The 20499-nt window shown below is 35.0% G+C and overlaps 1 protein-coding gene across 6 annotated transcripts in view; it reads left to right on the top strand.

Moving 5' to 3' along the window:
* Nucleotides 1-20499, top strand: part of ZNF638 (zinc finger protein 638) — a 125372-nt gene that overhangs the window by 96119 nt on the left and 8754 nt on the right. For all 6 annotated transcript variants that reach the window (XM_077766316.1, XM_077766315.1, XM_077766313.1 and 3 more), the window contains 8 exons: nucleotides 494-625; nucleotides 2650-2778; nucleotides 4843-4884; nucleotides 5320-5454; nucleotides 8065-8190; nucleotides 13046-13083; nucleotides 17947-19165; nucleotides 19772-19837. In XM_077766316.1, the coding sequence (XP_077622442.1) occupies nucleotides 494-625; nucleotides 2650-2778; nucleotides 4843-4884; nucleotides 5320-5454; nucleotides 8065-8190; nucleotides 13046-13083; nucleotides 17947-19165; nucleotides 19772-19837 (1887 nt within the window). The remainder of the gene's footprint in view (nucleotides 1-493; nucleotides 626-2649; nucleotides 2779-4842; nucleotides 4885-5319; nucleotides 5455-8064; nucleotides 8191-13045; nucleotides 13084-17946; nucleotides 19166-19771; nucleotides 19838-20499) is intronic.

Here is a 20499-nt window from a genome sequence, read left to right as displayed (position 1 = left end):
TTTTTTTATTAATATTTTTATTTCTAGGAGAGAGAGAGAGAGAGACTGCGTGAGCAGGGGAGGGTCAGAGAGAGAGGGAGTCACAGACTGAAACAGGCTCCAGGCTCTGAGCTGGCAGTCAGCACAGAGCCCGACGCGGGGCTCGAACCCACGAACCGCGAGATCATGACCTAAGCGAAAGTCGGACACTTGACCGACTAAGCCACCCAGGCGCCCCAAATAATTGTATTTTAAAACAGTGGTTGAAAAGAAAACTAAAGGCTTTGACTAGATGACAGATGGTATGAATGAAATTATGCTATGTACTTGAAGAGAGGAAATTGGCATTTTGTTTTGTTTTTGAGGTTCGGACCATCCTTCTTAATTGATAAGATTTAGTATTAAATATAGTCAGTTTAAATACTACCATAACAAATGATCTGCAGCATAGACTTAAGTAAATACAGAAGCAGTTAAAGAAATTTGAATGTCAACTCTTAAATTTGTTTTGAAGGAAACAGAGGAAATGTGTGTGGTACTTATTTCTAATTTGCCTAATAAAGGATATTCTATAGAAGAAGTTTACAACCTAGTAAAACCATTTGGTGGTTTAAAGGATATTTTGATTTTATCATCTCATAAAAAGGTAAGCGTTGATAATAGCTGTTCATGTTGTCTGAAGCACATTTTGAAAATAAGTTCACAAAATTAAAAGAAAAAGGTTTAAAGGCAACACCTCAAAATAATTAAGCCATCTCAACCCAAGGGATTTTCAAAATATAAAACAGATATCCCGTATTTTAGTGTTATTCTAATCTGATGTAGTTTTAATGATGGGGAGGATGGCTTAATAAATGTGTCAAAATTTTGCTTAAAATTTTAGTCTAAAGAAAATACTTTATCTTCAATATGTTAATATTACAATGACTTACAAACTTGTATAGCACTTTTTTTACTAGTATTCATGCTATTTTACCAATTGTACTCAAATAGGAAGTAACTTTTCTCAGACAAAGATGTCATCAGTACTTAGAATAACCTAGGTTATTATTGTGTTTCATGTTTCCAGGAATACATACTGCTTTTGTAATTTCAAAACAAAACAAAATATTGTTAATAATAAACAACTTCTGGAATGTATTTTACAAGAGGTGAGATTTAAGGAAAGTTTAATGGAAACGCCACTCAGGTGATGAGAAGTGGTGTTCTTACATTAGAAAGGAGTTGGTGATCCACTAGAATCTTTGAAAGTAGGGTATATATGTTTGATAGTAGTTGGAGCCAGTTTGCCTTAGAAAACAGAAGCGGAGAGTGAATCCAAGTTACATGCAATTTCGTATTATATTAAAAGTAGATTATTTCAGTGTTTGCACACTTTTATAAATTTCTGAAAACCAATGAATTCTACACTTAAACAGGTGAACTTTATATAAGTTATATTTCAATAAAACTTTATATTTAGAGTAAAGAATAAAAGGAAGGGGTATTTTTTTTCAGAGAGAGAGCATGTGTGAGCAGGGGAGGGGGAAAGGGGCAGGGATAGAGAGAATCTTAAGTAGGCTCCACGCCCAGTGCAGAGCTCAAAGTAGGGCTTGATCTCACATATGTGAGATCATGTCCTGAGCTGAAATCAAGAGTTGGATGCTTAACTGACTGAGCCACCCAGGAGCCCCAGGAATGACTTTTTAATAAAAGAATTTTTTTTATGTGATTACATTAAAATAGGGGGAAATTGTGAGAATCTGGAAATGCATAATTCAGATTCACACTTTGCATCATATACCAAAGTATGAGTCAAATACAGAAAATCTAGACAGATAATAATCTGCCCAATTTTGATTAGAGTTGACTAGAATTATTAACTATTGGGAGATTTAATACTTTTCTAGGTATTATGTGGAAAAATACCAGGTTCAATCATAAAAACATTTTAAACATTTGTGGACTAAAATGAACATAAAGCAAGATGTAAATTAAAAACTAAAAATATTCTAATTATTATTTTAATAGGGAAACAAAGATTCATACCCACATAATGCTGTAAAATATTAAAGAATTCAATAAATTGGCAAATGACACAAGGAAATAATTCTTTAAGAAAAGAATTACAGCTGTGAACAAATATATAGGAGATTTCTATCTCATTATCAGACATGTAGAAAGAAGAATGTTCAACCTATTTATTTAGACAGGGATGAAAATTAAAACCAAAATGTGTGAAACTACCAATTTCACAATTAGGAAAACAAAATCAAAAATAACTTGCTAATCTTTACACATTTCTTTGGTTCTTTCAGTTTTCATATTTCTCATATTTTATCAACCATTAAATTGATTTACTCAACGAATGCTTATTAAATGTCTGCTATATGCCAGATACTTCTCTGGGTACTAAGGATACAGTGATGAATAAAATAAATAAGATTTTCCTTAATGTCATTTAGTAGAGTGTTCACTCTTCTTTAGTATTTATTGCCTTATGAGTTTAATCATCCATTCCTTATGGTTGTAATATTGTGAGTCTGTTGGCCTCACTTTTGAGGAATGCCTTTTTTCTTTAAAATATTTAGTAAGTTAATCAGTTTATTTGACTTTAAGGCATTAAATCTTTTCAAGAAAAAGCAACTTAACGAAATTTATTTTTTGTTTTTGTAATTTCTATTTTAAAAGGTATTTATGGAAATAAATAGAAAATGTGCAGATTCTATGATAAAATTTTATACCTGCTTCCCAATATCAATGGATGGAAATCAACTCTCAATAAGTATGGTTCCTGAAAACATGAATATAAAAGACGAGGTAAATAATAGACTTAACATAAGTTTAAGTTAGATTTATTATAGTCTGTTAAATGTTTCCTGGTTTGCTTCTTTAGGGTACTGTTTTCTTTGAACCATTGAGAAAGCTTCCTGTGCCTTCATAGTCTCCTATTCCATTGTTTGAGAGTTACTTCCCCACTGAGGGAATCCAACCCCTCATATATTTTAAAATCGAAAAAACAGGTTGAAAACTACTATCTGTAGACAACACTGTATTCTTTTTTTTTTTTATGTTTGTTTATTTTGAGAGAGAGAACAAGTGTGAGTGCATGGGTGGGGGAGGGCAGAGAGAGATGGAGAGAGAATCCCAAGTAGGCTCTATGCTGTCAGTGAAGAGCCCAACTTGGAGCTTGATCTCAAGAACCATGAGATCATGACTGGAGCCAAAATCAAGAGCCGGATGCCCAACCAAGAGCTACCCAGGCACCTCTACAGCACTTTGTTCTCATGTTACTGCTATTATCTGTCCTCTAAACTAGAATCCCAGATATTATTTTGAGTTTTCTATGGGTTTTCAGAATCAGTCTTATATATTTTAAGTCATAAATATTTCTATGGTTTATTCTCTCTTCATCCTATCCATCATTGCATTGTTTCTTAAAAACTCCAACTAGGAGCACCTTTGACTCTTGATTACGGATCAGGTCATGATTTCATGGTTCATGGGTTTGAGCTCTACATTGGGCTCTGTGCTGACAGCATGGAGCCTGCTTGGGATTTTCTCTCTTTGCGCCTCCCCGCTTGTGTTCTCTCTCAAAGTAAATAAATAAACTTTAAAAGGAAATTCAAAAACCAAAAAACTCCAGGGGTGCCTGAGTGGCTCAGTTGGTTGGGCAACCGACTCTTGGTTTTGGCCCAGGTCATGATGTCATGATTTGGGAGTTTGAGCCACGAGTTGGGCTCTGTGTAAGCAGTATGGAACCCGCTTAGGATTTCTCTCTCTCTCTCTCTCTCTTTCAATAAATAAGCTAAAGAAAAACAACAACAACAAACTCCAACTAAAGTAGTTCTTTATGTCTTCTAACTTTAGGTTTGTGTCTTTTAAAACCTTTCTCCACAAAGTCATGAGACTGACATAAAATTCAAATCTGTTCAAATTCAACTGATATAGAAACCCTTCACTGTTTTTCTGGCCTACAAACATTTATTGTCAACTGCTAAGAGGCATGAAGTTAGAGTTATTAGAATTTATGGAGGAAAGTGAAAATGCATGTAATTTGAGAGAGCCTTCCATTGAAAATCACTCTGATGTCATTGGTGATATTGTTTTATGTGTGTCCATATTCTTTTGAAAAGAAAAAAAATTAAGAACCGGAGTCTCCTAAGATAAAAGTTCCATTACCTAGCCTTTCCCAGCTTTGACATTTTTGTCTTATATCACTCTTAGCTTTCTTTATAATTCAATAGCACTAAATAACTACATTTAATTCTCTTCACTGTTTGTTTTTACTAGCATAAATTTCTTTTCTTTTTTGGGGGCTGGGCATTTTTTCTTTTTGAGAGAAAGTGTGTGAGTTGTGTGTGGGGTAGGGGCAAAGCATGAGAGATTTCCAATCAGATTTCATGCCCAGCATGGAGCCAGAAGAGGGGCTTGACCCCCCCTTCCCCCCACAAGATCATGACCTTAGCCAAAATCCAGCACAAACAAGTGAGACACCCAGGCACCCCTACTATCCTGCATTTCTGTTCTTCCTTATCCCCTACTTTGCTTATTCACTTTTGCTTTATAATTTGAATTCTCTTAACTGTCTGTTAAATTAATTCTAGTCCTTGTATGTGAATTTGAATGTCCTCCCTGACACCACCTTATTAATCTTTAATGTACTTAAGGGAATAGGAAGAATTAAAATGTCTTAAGGTGGGACTTGAATAATTTGGTTTGGAAGAAGGAAAGATTTTTAGAAGGAACAAAACTTTTGCGGACTTCTCATTTTATGAAATAATGCTTAATGCTTATTCATATTGGTTATTTTATTATAAAACTTGACTAAATAAATACATGAATGAGGAAGACTTACACTTACCCTCTATTTGCCTTTTCTAGGAAGCTATATTTACAACCTTGATTAAAGAAAATGACCCAGAGGTAAGTTTTGCTTTTAAAAACCTTTGTACACTTGTTTAATTGGTAGAAACATTGGTTATTTCTGTTATAAAGAAAAGAAAACCTTAGTACTTACTTTAAAATATTGAGGTGATAGAAGTGTAGAATGGGTTTTCTCTTGGTTCAAATAAAAAAGAGAGGGTCATGGTAGTCCCTAATGTGAAATATTTTCCAGATACAGGAGCCATATTAAGGGGGTTAGGTATATTAGGTGTTGGGTAAATATTATGTTGAAGAAGAAAGATTATACTTCTAGTTTCAGTGAATTGTTTCATTGATTACTGCTCACATAGTCATTTTCTTACCTTTGGGAGAGGATGTCATCTGACCTTTGAAAAGTTAAATTAATCTGTGTTTGACAATTTGATACTTCAGCTGTGTTTCTCTCTTTCTATATCCTTTCTTTAAAAACTACAGGCAAATGTAGATAAAATTTACAATCGATTTGTACATCTTGATAACTTACCAGAAAATGGACTTCAGTGTGTACTTTGTGTTGGACTTCAGTTTGGAAAAGTGGATCACCACGTATTTATGAGTAATAAAAACAAGGTAAAAAGGTCCCTTCTGTTTTAGCTATGTGTTCTACAGAGAATATATGATTAAACCCTGTACTCTTAAGGATTTGTGTCTTTTTGTTTGTTTGTTTTAAAAGAGATTTGGAGTGTCAGTAGGGGAGGGGCAGAGAGAATGGGGAGAGAAAATCCTAAGCAGGCACTGACAGTGCAGAACCCAAAACAGGGAGCTCAAACTCAGGAACTGTGAGCTTATGACCTAAGCTGAAATCAAGAGTCAGATGCCTAATCAACTGAGCCACCCATCTGCCCCGCGGGTTTGCAACTTTTAATTCATCTTCTGAACTGAAGGACCTGTAAACATTTAATTGCTTAGCATCACTGTGGTAGATCAGCATATTTTCTCCTGGGCTGTGATAAGAAGCAAGAGATGAATCCTTTCTCCTCAAAACTCCTCTTTTTTTGTTTTTTAATGTTTATTTATTTTTGGGAGAGAGGAGAGGGAGACACAATCCAAAGCAGGCTCCAGGCTCTGAACTGTCAGCACTATCTTAATGGTAGAACATTATCTTAATGGAAAGTTTAGGTTTGAGTTCATCTAACCTTAACTACTTTTGTGACCTTGGCTGAATTGGCTTACAGTTTTAGTTCTTATTTGTAAGATGAGAAAATTGTTACCAGATAGTTGCTAAAGTCCCTTCCAGCCATAAAATACATAGAGAATTCTTAGGTCTCTTTGTTTAGTTATATGGAAAGAAGTATAAAATGGTCAGTCTTTTACTTCCTGGTTTGGCTACCTTAAAAGAGATTACCAACTTCTTTACATTTGCTATGCTCTCTGTGTTTAATATTTAATTCAGATACTTAGTCATTAAAATTAGATTTTATTAAAAAAAATGTTTATTTTTGTAAGAGAGAAAGATTATAAGAGGGGGAGGGGCAGAGAGAGAGAGAGGGAGATTGAGAATCTGAAGCAGGCTCCAGGCTCAGAGCTGTCAGTGCAGAGCCCGATGCAGGACTCAAGCTTTTGAACTGCGAGATCATGACCTGAGCTAAAGTTAGACGCTTAGGTACCCCCAAAACTAGATTTCGATGAAGCATATATTATCTAGAAAAGTAGCATTTCATATCAAAGTTGACAGTGTTTGCTTCTGAAAAAGCACCTAATTCACCAAAAATAGATAACTAATTTTGACATGCTTCTGATACATAGAGCATATTAGATTGTTAGATACTTTAGAAATAGTGTGACATAGGGAAGGGAGATGACAGATGGCATAAGGAATTTTGATAAGTGTAATTCTCTGGGATCTGGGAGGTATTTTTAAACTTCCTNCCCGATGTGGGGCTCTATCCATGAACTATGAGATCATGACCTGAGCTGAAGTCTGACACTCAACCAACTGAGCCACCCAGGCACCCCAAAATGTCTTAAAAAAATTTTTTTTCAGTAGTTATTTATTTTTGAGAGAGAGACAGAACATGAGTGGGGGAGGGACAGAGAGAGATGGAGACAGAGAATCTGAAGCAGACTCCAGGCTCTGAGCTGTCAGCATAGAGCCCGATGCAGGGATTAAACTCATGAGCTGAGAGATCATGAATGACCTGAGTCGAAGTTGGATGCTCAACCGACTGAGCCACCCAGACACTCTGAGTTTCTTAAAAATATTTTAAGAAATTTCTTAAAAATACCTATCATACTTTGCCATTTTGCTTGACTTTGCAACATTTTAAGGATTGTTTTCTCCGGTTTCCTTTGAAATGAAGATTAACTTCACCTTTGAAATCACATTTGAAGTCTTGAGGAAAACTATATCCATTCTTTAAAAAAATTTAAAAATTGTGTTTGGCGAAAATATATATAATTGAACTTATTGTTTTAACCCTGTTTAATTCACTGGCATTAAGTATATTCATGTTGTTAAACAACCATCACCACTATCCATCTCCAGAACTTTATCTTCCTAAATTGAAACCCTCTGTCCATTAAACAGTTATTTCTCCTTCGTTCTTTTCCTAGCCCCTGACAACCAGCATTCTACCATTTTGCTTTCTATCTCTATGAATCTGACTATTCTAGCTGCTGCCTCATATAAGTAGAATCATATGGTATTTGATCTTTTGCAATTGGCTTATTTAACTTTGTCTAACATCTTGATTGTATTTTGTAACATATGTCAGAATTACTTTCCCTTTTAAACCTGAATAATAGGGGCACCTGGATGGCTTAGTTGGTTAAGCGTCTGACTTCCTTGGTTTCAGCTCAGGTCATGATCTCATGGTTCTGTGGGTTTGAGCACTGCATCTGGCTCTGTGCTGATGGTGCAGAACCTGCTTGGAATTTCCCTTTCTCTCTCTCTCTGCCTCTTTCTCTCTCAAAATAAATAAAAATAAAGCTGAATAATAATTCATTGTTTGCATATATCACATTTTGTTTATCCACTCATCCGTTGAATACTAGGTTGCTTCTACCTTTTGACTATTGTGAATTTGACTTATCTGAACAGGGGTGTACAGATGTCTGTTAGAGTCCTTGCTTACAGTTCTTTGGGGTGGAATTCCTGGATTCCTGGATCATATGGTAGTTCTACTTTTGTTTTTTTTGGGGGGAGCTACTAATACATTTTTTTTTTAATCTTCTCCAAAGGCAATTCTTCAGTTAGATAGTCCTGAATCTGCTCAATCAATGTATAGCTTTCTGAAACAAAATCCACAGAACATAGGTGACCATGTATTGACCTGCACGTTATCGCCAAAGATGGACTCATCAGAGGTAAAATTATTTTGTATCAACTTTTGTCCTTTTAGAAAATGAAAAAAACTGTAAAGGTCATTCTTCCAAAACTAGAAGTACTCTGAAGGAAATTTTTTAAGAATATTGGTGCTGAGTTTAGACTTTGTTTTAAAAGTTTGTGTTGCAATCACTACTCCAACTGTCATGCTTTATGGCACAGTATAAATTAGTCTAAATTAGAGTCATGTGAGGTAATTTTGAAAAATGTAGCATTTTTATCTGATAATTACTATGGACATATGTGTAGAATGTTCAATTCTATATATGTAACATGATCATGATTGTCTCCAGAATGCAGTCTACTTTGAGTCCATTTTGGCCTTTTACTGATAGAAGAAATTTGTTTCTTTCTTTTTTAATTTATTATAAACTCTTGTATAAGACATGAGAGTTGCAGATTATTGGCTTACACGGTAGTAATAAGTATATGAAAACTATAAGTAAACCATCTTTGAAAGAATTAAGTTCAAACTCAGATGCTTTCTCTAATAGTTTGATTGTGTCTCCATAACAGGAGGTAAATAATAGGGCCTGTATTAGTTTGTGTATGTTTTTTATTAATGTGCCAAAAATCATATGCTAGCCCAAGAAAAATATAATTCCACCATCTAAAGCCAAATTAAATAGAGCGTCTATAAGTAAATGCATTGTGTGAGAGGTACTGATTTCAACACAAATATGAGTGACTTGTTTAACCTGATAATTTCAGAAACAATTTTAAAAGTTTTTAACATTTTTTTCTCAATAGAACATTATATTTTTTTAAATTTGTGTTTTTGATATTTTCAGGTAATGACATTCAGAATTATAGTAAACAATGATGATATAGAAATTATTTTTCTAAAAATACAGTCTCAAATCAGTCTCAAATCTTTAGACTTAAAATAAATGAAAATATCAAAAACCTCTACCTGAATTTATACTTTACTTCCCAAGCTTTTATTCAAAACCTTATTATTATGGCTTATGAAATTGAAGAACATCAGAACAAAGTCTAAGCTCTACCACTGATAAGGTAGCCTCATAATCTTGAGCATATCACATAGTGTCCATGACATTGACTCAAAAAATGGTAAATCGATGGTTGAGACAGGTAGACTAATTTCAAGGTATTGTAATAATCTATATGAGAAGTAATAAAAGCTAGGCTAGGAAATGGAAATAAATCATGTCCCAAAATTTTTAAAATGACAGTTTTAAATTTACCATGTTTAAAATGAGCTAAGTAAGTAATTAACATCCTTATATTATCCTCTTCAACACCCCCGCTTTCATTTTTGTTACCTGTAATGTTACTTACACAGGTATCCATTACAACCTTTCGTTATGTAACTATAGTTACCCTGCATGTGAAATATGAAGGCTTAATTCTAAGTACCAAAAACTAATACCTGTATTTCTGATATCTTGATTAAGAAGATACTAACTATAGAATTCAGTAGTATGACGGTGGGTCTATAAAGAAGGAAATCCAGTATTTTGTACACTCGGAGGTGACTTTCTTATATTCCGATTCATTTTTCAAAATGATGCTGTGTTTTTGTTTTCTTCAGTGTTTGGATTATTTCCTGTACAGTTTGGGGCGGGGGTTGTTGTTGAGAGGAAGAAGGAGGACTGTCTTCATGTTATTCAGATCGTATAACTTAATTACTATTTGTTGAATAGGGTCTACTCTCCTTAGAGCAATTCTTCTGACTCTCTGTTCTAAATTTATGGCCATTTATTTTGTAAAGCAGGTGTACATGTTCATTTTCTTTTTATTGCTCTTCTGAGTTACTTCTGTCATTTCTTGTTCTGTATCTTCTTCTCTCTTGGATTTCTTTTCTGTTTGCTAGATTACATCATCACATAATTTTCCCAAGAAAGTGTGTGTGGACAGTAAACTTTCTGAGTCTCTGCATATTTGAAATATACTTTATTTTATTTTTACATATTTCATTGATAGTTTGTGTAGATGGAGAATTCTGTTCTAACCTGTACTGTTTTTTTTGTTGTTGTTGTTCTTTATTTTTATTTTTTTATTTTTTTATTTATTTTTTATTCCTAGGAGAGAGAGAGAGAGACAGCGTGAGCAGGGGAGGGTCAGAGAGAGAGGGAGTCACAGACTGAAACAGGCTCCAGGCTCTGAGCTGGCAGTCAGCACAGAGCGCGACGCGGGGCTCGAAACCCACGAACCACGAGATCATGACCTAAGCGAAAGTCGGACGCTCAACCGACTAAGCCACCCAGGCGCTCCTGTTGTTCTTTATTTTTAAGATTTTATGTTTTAAGTATTCTCTACAACTAGCATGGGGCTTGAACCCCAACCCCAAGATCAAGAGTCGCATGCTCTGCTAACTGAGCCGGGCAGCCAGGTGCCCCTTAACCTATATTTTTTAAGGAGAAGTATGATCCTAGTCATATCTTATGTATTCTTTTTTTTTTTCTTTTCAAAGTTTTCAGCATTTATTCATTAATTCATTAAGCAGATATTTATCTAACTGCTTATCTATATGCCAGCATGGTTTAGACAGTTTAGCTATTGGAGTACATTGATAAACAGGAGTTGATGTTCCAAGTCCTCTAGGAGTTTGTATTTTAGTAGAGAAGAAAGACTATAAATCTCTCTCTTTTACACACACATATCAGGTGATAAAAAATGCTATGAAGTGCTGTTTAGACCAATCAAGATAAAAAAGTAGAGAGTAATAATAGATGGGGTAGGGGGGGCGAATGTGTATTTTAGAGTTGTCAAGTTTATAGCCCCTCTGAGGAATAGTTATTTGAGACCTGAAGAAAGTAAGAGAGCAAGCTTTACAAATAAAAAGGAAGGGAAGTTTTTAAAAAAGAAGAGCAAGTGCTAAGTCCTTAAGGACAGAGTTGATGATTCAGGAACTTCAAGGAGGATCAGTGTGGCTAGCACAGGGAAGAAGGTTTTTTTGTTTTGTTTTTTAATTTTTTTTAAAAATTTATTTATTTCTAGGAGAGAGAGAGAGACAGTGTGAGCAGGGGAGGGTCAGAGAGAGAGGGAATGACAGACTCTGAAACAGGCTCCAGGCTCTGAGCTGGCAGTCAGCACAGAGCCCGACGCGGGGCTCGAACCCACGAACCGCAAGATCATGACCTAAGTGAAAGTCGGACGCTTAACCGACTAAGCCACCCAGGTGCCCCAACAGGGAAGAAGGTTTTATCTTGGTTTGGGACTTACTTTATATCTCCCACTTAGAGCACTCAGTGAATTTATAAAGCTTGGTGTGTTCCTTCACCTGAGGAAAGTCTTCCTCTTATTATTTCTTTGATTATTTTCCATTCTCAAATTTTAGTTTACTATTCTTTCTGAGTAACACCTGTAACTGATTTTGTGGATTTCAGTTGGAACTGGTTTCAGTTCTCTGAAAGATCTTCAGTCTGTTTTGTATGCTTATCTTGCTCTCTGTTGTGCATTTGTTTTTCTCATTTATGAATAAAGAAGCAAGTTCACTAATACAGGTATCTGGTATAGATTTCCTCTACTGTCATATAGCTCCTGCTACCCCCCGCCTGCCCACCCCTTAAGCTTTTCCTGTGAATGAGAAGATTAAATTGTAAATACTGTGGTTGGGGCTTATCAACTGCCATCTTCAGTTTTTCTTATGTATCATTACACTGTAGACTGAATACCCAACAAGATGACCCAGTAAAGAAGGCCTTTAAACTCTGGGACTCCCATCACCCACACCAGAAGTCCTCTCTAGGCACATGATTCAGTTTCTTTAAAGTATAATTTCACTTTTTAATCTGATAAAATACAGAGAAAGTAATTCTCAACTCAGAATACACATGATTCCCTCAGAGAAAGCATATAGCTGATATATATAAGCTCTAAAGAACAGACAGTTTTTGCTATTTTGTTCACTGATGTGCCCACTGCCTGGACCAGTGCTTGGTTACATAGGCAAAGAATTTTAGTCAGTCAGTCAGTTAGTTTCTTTATTTTTGAGACAGTGTGCACGCGTGTGAGCAGGAGAGGGGTGGAGAGAGGAGGATGGGATTTGAAGCAGGCTCTGCCCAGGCAGCAGAGATCCCAGTGCAGGGTTCAAACTCACAAACCATGAGATCATGACCTGAGCCACCCAGGTGCCCCCATTTGCATTGAATTTTAATTTCCACTTCCATTTTGGACCCTAGGACATTACTTTTTTGGTGGTTTAGATATAATTATGTTTGTAAGGATTATTGTTAAGTTTTGCTCAGCATTTCTAGGTGTTTGGAATAGAAAACTTTTTTTTTTTAAGATTTTTTTAATAATTATTTAGATCCAAGTTAGTTAACATATAGTGTAATAATGATTTCAGGAACAGAATTTAGTGATTCGCCACTTACTTATAACAACCCACTGTGCATCCCAACAAGTCCCCTCCTTAATGCCCATTGCCCATTTAGCCCATCCTACCACCCAACACCCCTCTAGCCATCCTCAGTAATCTTCCTTATAAGTAGATGTCTTTTTAAATAATTGCACACTGAAGATGTTGGTATTTCAGGTTGATGGTTTTTATTCTTTTAAAAAAGATAGTAATTCTAAGCTTTTAAAGTTAAAAAAGTTTCGTGTTTATATCAACATTCAGAGACTTTCTGTCATTAATTGCTATGTGTCACTTATTCTCTATAACCTACCTTAGGGCTCTTTAATGAGAGGAAAATTCTGGTATCTGAAAGTTATGCAGACACTGAAAACTAGTCATTTTGATACATTTTTAAGATGTGGTCTTGTTTCTTTAGCTTAGATTTTAAGAATTAAAAACATTCCACTGATGGGTTAAATATTTAAAATCCAGTAGAATACCCTCTAATGAAATGTGGAATTGTGTTACAGGCTCAAGCTGACAAAGACCCAGAACTAGGAAAAGAAAGGTATGTTGCTCTAAGTTTGCCATCATTTTTGCATAGTATTAATTACTGATTTTTGTTTCTGCCTTTTATAGTAATTGTTCACTGGTAGCAGAAAGTTTATAGCTTTCATGTCCATTTTGTGATATATATATGAAGTGTGGTGGCGCTTTGTGTGTCTGTGGTTTTTTGTTTTTGACTGAGGGAGCATTGTTTTGTTTTTTTGTCTCTCAGGTATTTACTGATATTTTAGAAAAACTGAATATGTAAAGTCAATTTGAATTAAATACATAAATATGACTTTGTGAAATGTTTTGCTAAGACTCTTGAACAACTTGATTCTGTTATCAGTATTCTTGTTAGATTTTTCTATTCCAGAATAGTTAAAACAGTAATAAAATTTCATTGACTTAAAACCAAAAAGAAAGTATTCAGTATGTATTTTGATACTTTTTGAAAACAACTGGGGTGAGGGAAAGGATTTTTATTATAAAACAAAATAATGTTTGAAAACTTGGATGAAAAGTGAAAACTTGTTCTTATGTGTCTACACGAACTAGTGACTCATAGCCTTGTTTAGACTATACAGTACACCCTCTTAGTAACTTTCTCATTCTTATAACCACTTTTGCACTAACCATTTATTTACCTTCTTTTTACTGCTTTTCATTGGGAATCACTGGTTTAGAATTCTTTTCCCTTTTTAATACTGAGTGATTTGTCCTTGTAGAGTCAGTGTAGTAAGAGCTTCTCAGTTTGAAAGAGCATTTTGAAAGTGTTTCAATATGGAAAGTTTGTTTTATTTGATGCACTGATTTTAAGATGCCTGAAAAGCAGGGTGTCTTATGGATTTTCCTTAGTGATTTTTTTATGTTTATTTAGTTTAGAGAGAGAGAGAGCGCGCGCACACACGTGAACGGGGGAGGGGCAGAGAGAAGTGGACAAAGGATCCAAAGTGGGCTTTGTGCTGACAGCAGTGAGCCTGATGGCTGGGCTCCAGCTCATGAACTATGAGATCATGACCTGAGCTGAAGTCAGATGCTCAACTGACTTGAGCAACCTAGGTGCTCCCAGTTTTTCTAGTAATTCATACATAAATGATAAATAATGTATATAATTCTTATATAAATGATAAAGGTGATTGAGAGTACTTCAAAATATGTTGGTAACTTAAAGCAATTAGGTTTGCTGTATGTGTCAGTACAGACTTTTAAAAATTGTACATCATCAATACCAATTATGTTCACCTGTCTAGGAAGTAATACCAACAGCACTGTTGAATATAAAAGCCCACAAAGGGCTTAATGAATGGTAATGCCACATGTAACATAGGTTAACCTACAGTTTGGCCACACTAACTCTGGCTGATTGAGTAGGCTCTTCCAAAAATTCATTTTATGTATTTCGTTTGAGATAGTTTCAGGTCTGTAAGAACAGCTAGTTTCTGTGTTCTGGTCATTTTTTTCCTCTTATTATTTTGACTTACCTTTTAAGATTGGAGATCCTTTCTTTTTATTTATTTATTTAGTTTTTAATGTTTTATTTATTTTTGAGAGAGAGATGAAGACAGTGTGAGCAGGGGAGGGTCAGAGAGAAAGGGAGATACAGAATCTGAAGCAGGCTCCAGGCTCTGAGCTAGCTGTCAGCACAGAGCCCGACGCGGGGCTTGAACCCACGAACTGTGAAATCATGACCTGAGCCAAAGTCAGACCCTTAACCGACTGAGCCACCCAGGAGTCCCAAGTTTGTTTATTTTTGAAAGAAAGATTGAGCTCGTGTGCACATGAGCAGGGGAAGGGCACAGAGAGAGGGATAGATAGAATCCCATGCAGTTTCTTTGTCAGCCAGAGCCTGATATGAAGCTCAATCCCACCAACCATGAGATTATAACCTGAGCTGAGATCAAGAGTCAAACACTCAACTGACTGAGCTACCCAGGCACCCCAAAGATAACTTCTTAATAAATTTACAGATAATTGTTTAATCTTAAAAAGATTTCATTTTTAAAATTCTAATACTAGTAACTGAATTTCCATATTGCAGTTTTATGTGACATTAGAGAAAAAGATATGGGATGCGACCTGAATACTTCACATTTCTTTATTGGAGTAAAGTGATCCTGGGAAAATACTGGTGGCTCGTGTTGTTGTTTTGTTTTGTTTTGTTTTGTTTTGTTTTTGAAGCATTTTCAGGTGCTGATTCATCTTGAATGTGATTCTTTTGTTTATAATTAGTGCAGTGTATTTAAATATATTTCCTATTTAAAAGAAATCTATGGATTATTAATACTAATCTACATTTTGCCTGTTCTCAATCCCCCAATGTAAATACTATTTATTTAACATGTAATTAAGGCTGCAAATAAGGATGTAAGGTGTAGTTTTCACCAACTCATTAATAATGTTGGGAACTACCCAGTGGCCATCTGAAATATAAATACTAATCTCCAGTATTGTTAAGTTGTAGTCTAAAATTTCTTGGAAAGTTTAAGGTATGGGATTTACCTTTGTTCTCATGTCCAGCTTTTTTTAAATTTTGAAACCCTGATATTTATGGGGAGATGGGAGTGGGACAGGGGTGGAAATTAAATACCTATATCCTGAATGCCTTCCCTGTTTCTTTTTTGTGCCATTTCCCAAAATATGACTGTTTTTTCCTTTGATTTTGAAAAGCCTTTTTTATTTTATTTTATTTTTTTTAACTTTGGTATCATTAATTCATTTGACTTTCCAGGCTAACTTGATGAACACGTAGGTGTTTTCCCCATATTAGCCAGAAAACTAGATGTTAGCTTTTGGTAAATGAAATCTATGAAGAAAGCACTATAATTTAAAAAGATGAACACATATGAACAAACATGGTAATAAACCAATTTTCCAAGTAGGTCCATGGTCTCTGTTTGAAGTGTGGAATTGCATAGTGATTCATATAAAAGATAATAGCTTTTTCTTTTGACAAACCTTAAATATGGTAAAGCAGAAGGGCTTACTGTGTCCTGGAGCCTGGAATCAACATCTCCATTGTTTTCATTTCAGCCCAGTAGATTTGGTGTTTTTGTATAGCCCCAATTTATAAAACATTTAGTGTTAATGGTTCAGTTCTATAGTGAGGCAGGAGTTTGAATTTAATCTTCTTTATTGAAAATGAGTCTTGTAAACTTAAAAATGAAAGCTTACATTTTGAGAAATAATATTTACATAACTGCTATAACTAAATGTCACAACTTTTTCTTATCTTTGTCATATTTGGACTTGGCCGCAAGTTTTATTTTGACTAGTTCAGAGGATTTGAACACTTAAAATCAGCCATACCTATTTTTGAATATAAGGGAGATGAATTATTTCAAATAAAAAGTTTTAAACACTTTTACCATATAAAGGAAGTTTATATAAATGAATAGAATACATATTGATTAAGGTCTGTTGTTACTGACTGTTGAACTTAAATACCTCAAACTTTGCCTTAGAGCTTTTCACCTAGAGGTGTTTCTCTGATCTTTTAGAACATTTTTTCCTTTGGAAGTTTAAACTTAACCATCTTTGGAGGGGAAGACCAGTTTATTGTCTCAAGTGATTAGACCCTGATAACGGTAGCACTTACTCTTTCCAAAGTTTTGAAATGTTAACATCTCAGGACACTGATATGCCTTCCATTCACTGAAAGATCATATAGCCATCCTCTGAGAATCATATCAAGGGGTTGTCTCATCCCCTCCTTCCTTGAAAACCAGGAGGAAAACAATATTCTTTGCTATGAGGAATTGAAATGGCATTCTAATGTCTTCCTCTAATGTGCTGCTTCTAGTATAATTAAGTGGATGTCTTTGTTAAATTTGATTTGTGTTGATAGTATGCTGGACATTGTTTTGGAAGCTAAAATTTTCCCTGTCACTCTTCAAGATAATCTCTGATCTATGGAACATTAATATAAAAAGTTACTCTGTCTCTGTCTCAGTGAAAGAAGTTGGATTATAGAATCACATACACTTTTGCTTACTTTGGATTTAGGAAGACCACAATGAAATAAGATCAATTGTATATACTTGCCATGTATTTTCTCCATTTCTTCTGAGTAATTTTACTTAAAACTTTAGAATTCTAAATTACTTTCTGTAACTGGAAAGATTTTTTTTTTACATACACCTTTTCACTCAAGTAGCCAGAGGCACATACTTTATGTTAAGATGATTCTATTAGTTTTACCTCTAACTTTATCTAACTTTAAATCCAATAGAGTATTTAAAAGATATTTCCAAAGAAAGTTCTCTTTTAGGTATTATTATTAATAAATACAGTTCTTGGGGAAAAAACAAGAATTGTCTCACATAAAAGAAAAAAAAAGAGTTGATATAGTATATATAGCCTTTTCTCCTCACCGGTTTCTTTTCCCGTTCATTTTAGGTAAGAGTCACTTAAAATTTTAAGTTTCAGTGCGTGGATTATTAGTTTCATTGTAGAACTATACACATAATTTTATTATTTCAGTTACCGCTCTTGGGAAGATCTTAATAATTTGAGATGTCTCACATTCACATTCAGCCTTCTCATGTCTAGTGCAGACATGACACAGAAGGAAAAAAAATTGGTTAGAAGAATTATATCAGTGAATATAGTTTTGTCATTATTTCCTTTGAACTAAAAAGAAATCTTCAGTGTAGTGGAGGCTCTTTTTAAAAATTTTTATTGTTTACATATTGATGTCAAAACATCTTAACCATTTTATTGCCTATTGGCTGGATTTCCCAGTGCTCATTACTAATGCATCAGGAAGTCTTAACAATTGGCATCAACAGGATTATTTATAAAGGTTGAATTCTCATCATAGTTTGATTTTTGTTTGTGTTTTTGTTTGTGTTCTTTTTTTTTGTTTGTTTTTAAATACTTTTAGCCCTGACTTGAAAAACAGTCGAGTTGATGAAAGTGAGGTGCAAACAGCAGCTGATAGTCCCTCTGTTAAACCTAGTGAGGTTGAAGAAGAAACTGTTCCCAACATTGAAACAGAAACTTCTGTACAGCTGGAAGAACCTTGTGTGGAAGAACCTGAAAAAGTACTGTGTGACTCTGACTTTGCTATTGAAACGTTGGAAGTTGAAACTCAAGGAGAAGAGGTCAAAGTGGAAATTCCTCTTGTAGCATCCACTCCAATCAGTATTGAATTATTCACTGAAAATGTAGAGGAGTGTGTTTTAAATCAGCAGGTGTATGCTAGTGACTTTGAGAAGGAGGAGGCAGAAATCATTAACCCTGAATCAGAATTATCTAGGTCTGACAGTGCATTTATAGAAGAAAGGAACATTAAAGGAATCCTAGAAGAATCTCCAACTGAAGCAGAAGATTTCTTTTCTGGGATTACACAGTCTATGATAGAAGCTGTAGCTGAAGTGGACAAACATGAAACTGTTTCAGAAATAATACCGTCTCCTTGTGTTGTGGCCTTAGTACCTGGAATTTCCATCGGGGATGAGAAGGCAGTGAACAAAAAGGGAATTTCTGAGAAAAGTAACATGGATGAAAAGGAGGAGAATGAAATTAATAGTAAGGAAACCAGACTGGATCTGCAAATAGGAAAAGCTGAAAAGAATGATGCTAGGATGATTACAGAGAAGTTGGAAAAGATTGTGGCAGCAGTGAAAGAAAAGCCTGCAGAAAATGCTGTGACCAAGACATACCCAAATAAAGGAATGGGTCAGGCCAATAAGCCTGATGAAACTAATAAAACTAGTATGTTTGCTGTATCAAATACATCTGGCACTAAATCAAGCATCAAGGCTGGTATGGTCTCCTCTCCAAAGGTAAAAGCTACAGCTTCAAGATCTGAAAACCAGAAAAGTCTTCTAAGATCTGTACTCAGAGATCAAATAAATGCTGAAAAGAAACTTTCAGCGAAGGAATTGGGTCTCCTTAAACCTACAAGTGCCAGGTCAGGCTTGGCTGAAAACAGCAATAAATTCAGACCCACTCATTGCGGTGTTACCAGAGGAGGCAGTGGAAGGATCTCAGCCCTGCAAGGCAAGGATTCTAAACTGGATTACAGGGATATTACAAAACAATCTCAGGAAACAGAGGCTAGACCTTCCGTCATGAAACGGGATGACAGCAACAATAAGGTGAGGAGGGTAGGAAGAATGGCTCAGTGTGTCTTTGAAATGAATAGCTCTGCTGTGGTAGCTTTGGAGTAGGAGATGTAATCTTGTTTTATACTTTCATCTCCTCACTCCACCCCCGACCTCCCAGTTTCTCTTAATGATTCCATTGATTTAAGCCAATAGACATTTGAGTAATAAACTCAAGTTTGTGATTTATTAACAGGTTTGAAAAATGTTATTTGGATAAAATGTGGTTAGAACTGTAACTGTGGTTTTAAATAAAGTCTCCAGCAAATGTCCTGAGGTGACTTAGCACTCTGCTTCTGAATGGGAAATGGTTTTCTTTCTTAAATTGAAGCTTCCTTTATCAGTTTACTGATTGCCCCAACTTAGACATTGTGACTATAGGGAAGAAAAGACCAATAAAACAATTTAACTACAGCTACAGAGAAGATGCCTGTACTGTTAAATTTGTTGACTTAGTGTGGTATACCTGTTAACTATTTGCATAATTAAATGTGTTTGGATATTGTTTGGTGTTTGGATTCTTTTTTTTTTTTTTTTTAAAGGACAGTAGTAACATAGTTGTAAATTCTGTTTTTCTATATTTTTTACTTGATGTTTCAGACTTTGGCTGGGCAAAACACTAAGAATCCTAAAAGCACCACTGGTAGAAGTTCCAAATCTAAAGAGGTAAGAAACAAGTCACTAACACTAAGCTTTCTGTTCTATCCTTCAACAGAAGAGTTCATCTGTAGTATAACTTGTGTCTCTCCTATAGCAATCAGTTTGATACAGAGTAAGGGACAGGAATGAGATAACCTTATTTTTTACCCTACCACCAATTTGGTTTTTGATCTTAAGCGAGGCTAAATGGTTTGTGTTCATGGTGCAGAGCAATAAATTATGCAGGGGTAGGAAGGGAATTAAAATAGGAAAATCTCTCCAATCTTATATTGAGGGCAGTAGGTTATAACCACAGAATAAAAGCACATGTATAAAGGAGACTGGTGTTTGACTGGAGTCCTTGACATTTTGTGAAACTTGAAAACAGGACTTCCTTTTGGGATGGCTCAATTTAACCTAACTGGATGGGTTGTAAGATTTGCTTTCCTGATACTAAGTTCTACTGCCAAATAAATGTCTTAGGTTTTTTTTGTTGTTTGATATTTTAGGTTTCTACCATTCATAGAATTTTTTTTGGTCATTTTATTTTTTTCCCCTGGTAAGGGATGAATTGGGACCTATTTTATTAAGGGCAAGGAGAAATGATAGTAGTTTAAGAAGCAGAAGTTAGGATAACAGTTATTTCTATTGTCTTAATAAGAAGATCTTACAGATGCCTACATTTTCCC

The sequence above is a fragment of the Crocuta crocuta genome, unplaced genomic scaffold (assembly GCF_008692635.1).
Source record: "Crocuta crocuta isolate KB4526 unplaced genomic scaffold, BGI_CrCroc_1.0 scaffold113, whole genome shotgun sequence".
In the NCBI taxonomy this organism is placed as follows: domain Eukaryota; kingdom Metazoa; phylum Chordata; class Mammalia; order Carnivora; family Hyaenidae; genus Crocuta; species Crocuta crocuta.
This window is presented reverse-complemented; position numbering and strand designations above follow the sequence as displayed.